At 43.6% G+C, this 8210-nt stretch overlaps 1 protein-coding gene across 1 annotated transcript; it reads right to left on the reverse strand.

Moving 5' to 3' along the window:
• Nucleotides 1-5297: 5297 nt before the first annotated feature.
• ier2b (immediate early response 2b) lies at nucleotides 5298-6844 on the reverse strand. The gene has a single exon (XM_030740403.1). The coding sequence runs from the start codon at nucleotides 6688-6690 to the stop codon at nucleotides 6145-6147; it is 546 nt and encodes a 181-aa protein (XP_030596263.1). The 5' UTR covers nucleotides 6691-6844; the 3' UTR covers nucleotides 5298-6144.
• Between the last annotated feature and the right edge of the window lie 1366 nt (nucleotides 6845-8210).

The following is an 8210-nucleotide window of genomic DNA, read 5'->3' on the forward strand; positions in this document are numbered from 1 at the left end:
GGTAGGCTGTGGTGTTTAAACAGTGCTCAGTTGGTACTAAGGTGTGCCAAGAAAATATTCCTCACATCATTACACCGCCACCAGTCTGAACCATTGATAGGATGCAGTCATGCGTTCATGTTATTCATCCCAGATTCTGACCTTAGTATCTTTGTGTTGCATCAGAAATCATTTTTTCCAGTCCTCTGTTGTCCAGTTGTTATGAGGCAATGCAAACTGTAGCTTGAGTTTCCAGTTCTTAGCTGACAGGAGTGATGCGGTCTTCTGCTGCTGTAGCCCATCAGATTCAAAGTTTTGCATTCAGAGATGCTCTTCTGCATACCTTGGTTATAACAAGTGATTATTTGAGTTACTGTTGCCATCCTATCAGCTTGGAGCAATCTGGCTATTCTCCTCTGACCTCTTACATTAACAAGGCATTTTCTCCCAGAATTATTAATAAGCCAAAACCACAACATTCTGACTACTAATAATATTATAAAGCATTAAAGGAAGACTTTAACAGACAAGTCAGACACTAAGTAATGAGCAGGACACAGTTACAAAAAACAGAAAATTGATGTTGATGATTCTTCCCTTGAGCCTGGTTTGATTACTTTTTGGAGCACTAGATTTTTTTTTTTTAGAAGCAGAGAACACATTTGTGTACCAGTTTTCCTTCCAAAGCACACTGAAATTAAAGACTCCTTCAGGTTTGCTGAAATGAAGATTTACACCTCTGACTCCATTAAGCCGCTCTCAGGGTAACATACAGGCCTGAAAATTTATAAAACAAACTGTGCGTGCTAAAAAAAAAAATCCATTTAGTTTCAGAGGATTACTGATTCTTCTGTTTAAAAAAATGTGTGTGTAATATTGCTTGATTGGAGCACATGTACTGTCCAAGGACATGTTATACTCTTCTTTAAGTGGCTAGTGGAGAACACTGTGTGGAACACTGTGTTCTACAGCTGTTGTACGCAGCTGTGAATAGTGTGGAGCTTTCAGGTACACAGCCTCTGAGCCGAAGCTTTCACTCTTGTCTGAACAGTGAGGTCGTATATATTGGAGAACCAGTCTGGGGGGGGGTGTGTCACAAGATGGTGTGCAATACTTTTCCTTACCACAGTATGATGTAAGTATGAGAAAGACTGAGAAAGGTGATGATTGATGCCACTGACTCTGTAATGAATCCTTCAAAGACAGATTTCTGCATAAACCCTAAGCAGTGACAAATGTGACTGACTGATATGACATACATCAATCAGGTATAACATTATGATCACCTGCCTAATATAGTGTTGGTCCCCCTTTTGCTGCCAAAACAGCCCTGACCCATCAAGGCATGGACTCCACTAGACCCCTGAAGGTGTGCTGTGGTATCTGGCACCAAGACGTTAACAACAAATCCTGTAAGTCCTGTAAATTGCGAGGTGGGACCTCCATGGATCGGACTTGTTTGTCCAGCACATCCCACAGATACTCGATTGGATTGTTGTGCTCCTCAAACCATTCCTGAGCCATTTTTGCTTTGTGGCATTGCACGTTATATTGTTCTAAAAAGCCACAGCCACCAGGGAATTCTGTTTCCATAAAAGGGTGTACATGATCTGCAACAATGCTTAGGTAGGTGGTACGTGTCACAGTAACATCCACATGGATGGCAGAACCCAAGTTTCCCAGCAGAATATTCCCCAAAGCATCACACTGCCTCTGCTGGCTTGCTTTCTTCCCATAGTGCTTCCTGGTGCTGGGTGTTCAATTCAATTCAGAAAGGAAAGTTTTAAGCTTAATCTTAAAAATAGAGAGGGTGTCTGTCTCCTGGATCCAAACGGGGAGCTGGTTCCACATAAGAGGGGCCTGAAAGCTGAAGGCTCTGCCTCCCATTCTACTCTTAAGTATTCTAGGAACCACAAGTAAGCCAGCAGTCTGAGAGCATATATTGCGCAAATGCAAAAAAGCAGTTCTGCATATTTGTTTAATATGTGCATTGAAGGACATATCCTGGTCAAAAATGACTCCAAGATTCTGCAGCTGTGCTGTAACAAGTTGCAGTGCCAAGTCTCCAATTCACTGAGCCTAGCATACAAAGCTACAAACAGGCTACATTTAATTACAAGTACCGTTACTGCTAAAGAAGGCTGAGGAGTGACTAAATATCTGACACAAAGAAAAGGAAAGTGCGGGAGGGACAGAAGAGGCAGCCATGCTTAAGTCATTATTTAGATTGAGCAGCTAACAGATACAGCAAATTACGCCGTACAAAAACACCACTGTGCTCTGTAACTGGCACAGGAAGTGATACAATACCAAATCCAAGTGTTTCCCAGGTAACACACACCCAGCCATCCACATGATGTAAAAGAGAAACGTGATCAGGCCACCTTCCTCCACTGCTCCTCCAGTTCTGATGCTCACGTGCCCATTCTTGGTGCTTTTGGTGGTGGACAGGAGTTCAGTATGGACACCCTAACTGGTCTGCAGCTATGCAGCCCCATACACAACAAACTGAAACGCGCTGTTATTCTGGCACCTCTCTGTCAGAACCAGCATTTACTTTTTCAGCAGTTTGAGCTACAGTACCTCATCTGTTGGATCAGACAACACGAGCTAGCCTTTGCTTCCCATGTGCATCAATGAGCCTTGGCTGCCCATGACGCTGGTTCACCACTGTTCCTTCGTTGGACCACTTTTGATAGATACTGACCGCTGCAGACCGGGAACACCCCACAGGAGCTGCAGTTTTGGAGATCCTCTGACCCAGTCGTCTAGCCATCACAATTTGGCCCTAGTCAAACTCGCTCAAATCCTCCCACATCAACTTTGAGGACAAAATGTTCACTTGCTCCCTGCTATAACCCACCTACTAAGAGCTGTCATGATTAAGAGTGTTTTCTGTTTTCTTTCATTCTTATGTAACTTCACTGAACCAATAAGTGGCATTGTTTTTAATCCATGAACCAATTATGGAGCCTTTTAAATGACAGAGTGAAGAGTAAAGTCCTTGTTTTACATGCAGATAAACACCATTACACACTAAAATCGTCTCTAGCAGCATAATTATTGCCGCTTAAAGAAGGATTTATCCATGAAAATGTAAAACCTGTGCTTTGACCCAGATGTGGAAGCTGCTTTTTTATGTTTTGCCAGAGATATCGTTGGCAGATCAGGGTCACCGTGTTAAAACCCTTATCCGAGAGCTTATCCAACCACTCATATCTTGTGGCAGCAACACTCACAGTGTGATAATGCAGCTGCTGAGTCTTTCTATCAGAAAACAACAGCAGTGAATGGAAATGCGAGTCATTTTAAATCAGCGGGTCACCACGTGGTTAAAGATGTGTATTTTTCGAATGCGTTTTCTTATTTTTTACTTTTACTTCAAATCACTCTTTGGATGATCTTACCACATCTCCTGAAATCACAAATAGACATTCCTTCTTTTTAAGGGTAGAAGATGAGATCAAGATGATTCCTCCATATTTTTATTCTTGGATTCTGCTAGTCTAGAGGAGCTTAACATAATTCACATTAACAATAATTCATTTATCCTTCAGTTCATTTTCTGACTGAAACAAGCCATTTCAGCTCACTTCCCCTCCTCTTTAAGCTAACTTTCTTCCAGCTGCTGCCCTCTACAAACAAAAGGCCAGAGCTGTGTGTCTCGGGTGGCCAAATTAAGGATATCTCCTCTCCTTAACATCATAGGGCTAAGCTTTTGGCTCAGGGATTACTTGTACATATGCTCAGAAAAATCATTTGAAACTGTAGCCATGTTTAATGTTTGAGGCGACCCTGGATCTGTTTCTGATTAGACCGACTCAGAAACAGAACCACTGATAATCACTGATATCAATTAAATTAATATGTTTCAGTCCTAAAATAATAATGATGATATGAGATGCTGAAATAAATAAGTGAGGCTAATATAGAGTACGGCACCTTACCTTAATAACAGTAAAAGACAGAAGTCACAGATATAAAGAAAATCAGAGGTTCATGAATAAATACATAATAAATAGTTTTAAGCTTGAGGTGTTCACAGACCTCAGGCCTGACTTTCCAGAGTTGAGCAACTCTGTGGGAGAAATGAGAAAACTCCACGGGGTGATGAGACCGTGTGATAATGTTGACAGCAGTGGAAAAAGATAAGTCCACCTTCGAGTCCACCTTTCCAAAGGATAAACCGTCACGCTTCGGGAAGATGTCAGAATAAAGATCATAACCTTCACCTTCTTTTTTTTCTTCTTTTCCTCAACATCTCATCATAAATGTTCATATTCATGTGGATTTTTATAGAACTCACAGTCATGTTAATGGCCTGCACTGGCCTGCATTGTTGCTCACGTTCAATGAGCAAACTTCCAGGAAACTTGTTTGTCTTCACTGGTGACTTCATTCTGTGCTACATGTGGGTGAAACTATAATCCAACCAAGGGAGTCAGCAAATATTCCACACACTGTGTCCGAGCCTTGTCAACAGGAAATTTGTCACACTAAAGATTTACTCCACTCTTTTACAAACAGCCTGGCAGTTTATTTACACCTTGGCCGATCTTTCCTTCTCAGACTTTGTTGTAACAGTGTTGCCATATTAGAATAGAATGTGACCCAGACGTGACAAGAGCCAAACCGAGGACTAAAAATCATAATTTCTCAGTTTTTGTCATCATGTGACTCGTGTAAGTTTTTCCTTTCATTTTTAATTCCTCTTCTCCTCAAGTTCTGCTCTTGTTAATATGCGGGAAATGAGACGGAAGTAGGAGGGTGACATGAACAGTGACAGGGCGAACGATGAGGAACCGGAACAACCTGATCAGCGTTACCGCTGTCGCTGAGTTTCGGGGTGTAGTTACACTCGAGGCAGCTGGCAGGAAGTTGATGACGAAGAACCCCTCGGGTTATACACACACACTACCTGCTGCTGTGTGCATTATTCAGCAGCGCTGTTTGGCGCCAGCTGTGATGTTGCGTAAATCTTTTAATATCCTCTCACTGAATCAGTGTCAGGTCATGTTGGAAGGATGTGATTCAGAATTCTGTCATAATCCACAGGAAGTGGTACAACCAGCAAAGCTGTTCATTTGTATGTGTGTGTGTGTGTGTGTGTGCGCGCGTGTCTTAGTGTAAGCACGGGATTAGTGACAGCAAGCCAGACTAGTGCTAGGTGGCACCATCCTCCTCCCTGTTATAAAGGATTGACCCTGTAAACTGTGGCCTAATGTTGACCAGCAGACCTTTAATTTGAAAATAAGCAGTGTGTGTGTCAGAAACTTTAAGCATTGGTTATTTAAGAACAAAGATTTCAGGACAACTGATTAACCTTTCCACGTGTTTATTATGAATATTTACAACATTTATTCAGATACACAAATTTAAAGAGCAGCTTTGAATGTGAGGTAAGATCATTTCACTGATAAAGACATGAACAAGATGATTTCAATGGCATTAAAACACAGAAGGTTTCAATTAATGGGCTTCCACCCCCCCATGTGGACAGCCATGTGAGCACAGTAATGTAGGACACCCCCGCCCCCCAAGCAGTAGTATGGATTTATCAAAGTCCACAGCAGCAGCAGCAGCTGAATGAGCATGTAAATGTGTGTGCAGCAGTGTGTCTGCCTCCACTGTCCTTCCTCTTAACAGTGTTTCAGTGTGATATCCAGGTGTAGGGGCAGGAAATTCCCTCAAGTCCCAGTTTTGTGTGTATGTGTGTGTGTGTGCTGGTTTATGGTCAACTGTTAACCACTTCACTCCTTCTCTATCTGACTCAAATCTCTCTGCTGATTCACACACACACACTTTGAGTCACCAGCAGTCACTTGTTTGGACTCATTAAACTGAAGGTGAATCACCAGGAAACAAAAAGCAGCACAACCAGTTCCCCTTCGGTTTCTTCCTCAAACTTTCCACCCTGTCTTACCGGCCTGTTTCTTCTCCTTGTGTGCTTTGTTCTCTGTGGGGGCTTTTTAAGCCCGGCAGGCACACTGTGATTGACCGGAGAGCTCGAACCAGTGCCCCGGTAATCTCACAGTCCCGGGACTGCTGATGTAGGTCAGCTCCTCGGTGCGCAAAGGGATCACAGTGCCCTTATAGGTTAACGAGGAGTAGAGAATCGCTCCGCTCTTAAGTCCCCATTGGAGGCTATTTTCTCCCTCCATCTGTTCAGAAGGCAGGTATAACCCGATTTAGAGACAAAGTGGTCAGGGACTCCCCGGTGCGACAGCTGCCGAGGGGGACCTCATACCTCTCTTCCCCGGGCTCCAGCCTCGCCCTCTTACTGGGGAGGAAGTCAGGCGCCGCCGACGCCTTGCCCCGACGTTTCCTGGACTGCTTTGCTGGGCTTAAGTTCTCTTTGTCCTCTGTGATTTCGCTATCACACACGTCCTCCGTGATGTCCGGCTCCTCTGGGGCCGTCTCGGCTGAGTTAAGTGCCGGTTCTTGCTGAGGCTCTGGTAGCCGGGTTTGTTCCCCTGGGCTGGAGCTAGTGTCCATTGGCTCCTCCGGAGCTGACTGCGCGCCACTCGGGCCCTCGCTCTCCCGGGAAGAGTGATAGATGTCCCGGGCAGACCTCATGACCAGGGAGAGTAGGAGGCTCCGGTGAAGTCTCAGTCCTCCTCTCTGGGTCCTGGACGCATACAGCTTGCTTATCGACACGGCCAGGATCCGCCGGGCTTCGATGTTCACTTCCATTGCTGTTGTGGCACTCATTGTTTTTCTATGCGTAATTGCGCACCGTTATTTTGGCACTATAACCAAAGGCGAAAGGCTGAGTTTAACTTTAGTTTCTAGTTTGTGATCTATCTTAGTTCCCCTCGCTTACTTCGGCCCTCCACCGTTTGTTGTCATCTGAGAAATGAGAGCGTGCCAGTAGCAGGGTGGTGTTTTATTTCCTCTCTGACGTAATGTGAACTTCATTCCTCTGTAAGTGACAAACAGGCTCCGCCCACACCTGCTGTAGCTGAACACACACACACACACACACACACACCATCTGTTCCGTCTAACGCTTTTTCCTTACAGTTTTTTTTCTGTGTGTGTTATTTGGATATATTTCCCTTTGTTGTAATAAATTTGAATGGCTACTTAGGCGCTTGTCTCTGAGATTGCATCATAATTTATTTTCTCTTTATCATTTTCAAACTTTTCTCCCTAAAAGATGTTTTACCTAGTTTAAATGTTTGATAGATATTTTATTTTAAATATTATATAGACGTTTTGTTTAAAAAATACCGTAAATATACTGTAAATTCCATTTTATTGTTCTGTAAATTCCAAATTACTGTGAATTACTGTTATCTATCTATCTATCTATCTATCTATCTATCTATCTATCTATCTATCTATCTATCTATCTATCTATTTACAAACTGCTGTTAAAAAAAACTTTATTTAGCTCACAGGCTATAGCACCTTTATAAGCAGGAGTTTGAGGCTATTAAACACAGCAGATGTCAGCTGCGCTGCCCTGTGTTTGAGGAAGTGTTTGAATGTAAAGTACCTTTAAAGCTCTACAGAAAGAAAGTAGTTCAGCAGCGTGAGATTATGTCAACCGGTGTTTACATTCTGGTAAAAACCCAGGCAGCAATTCGAAGAACTGACGTGGGAAAAGGAAGTATGGCTTCAGTTTCTCGTGAATTGTTGCTCCTCCTCTTTATCGCTCTCTTTCACACACAGAGTGGTGTACACGTGAGTTGAGAGGACATCACACTGACTTGCATTTATTTTCTGTATTCTAGCTCTACTGCAATCATATCAAGTACTTGTTATCTAAACTTAGCCGCAGTTCTAACCTTAAAACTTCAACTCTAAAAGAGAACTTGCTGTTTCACTCCGACAAAGCCGCGTCTGTATAACCAGCTTTAGGTCCTCACAACAGGAGTAATGCCCGGACCACACACTCCACCACACAAAACGTCATTCACTCACACGCTCTGCCTCCATATATGGCTCATCCGGTAGCATGGGAACGCGCACAGTGGAAAAGCCGTGACGCGAACGCGCAACCGCAGCCCTTCCTCCCCCCGGTCCTGTGTGCCCGGGTACAGCGGTGGTGGCGTCATCTGTACTCCATATATGGAGTCATCACCGGTGTAAATAAGGTTACTAAGCAGCTGTACGAACGGCAGGAGCCTTTCTGTCCTGTGCACGGCCATGCTGCTTTCAAGTCCCATTGGAAATATATTATCTTAGCCCAACCACGCAGAAAAGCCTTAAATTCTGCAGTGAGC

The sequence above is a fragment of the Archocentrus centrarchus genome, chromosome 1 (genome assembly GCF_007364275.1).
Source record: "Archocentrus centrarchus isolate MPI-CPG fArcCen1 chromosome 1, fArcCen1, whole genome shotgun sequence".
In the NCBI taxonomy this organism is placed as follows: domain Eukaryota; kingdom Metazoa; phylum Chordata; class Actinopteri; order Cichliformes; family Cichlidae; genus Archocentrus; species Archocentrus centrarchus.

Bases quoted from the DNA above. Each gene is read 5' to 3' on its own strand.
- ier2b (XM_030740403.1), bottom strand. From the start codon at position 6,690: ATGAGTGCCACAACAGCAATGGAAGTGAACATCGAAGCCCGGCGGATC.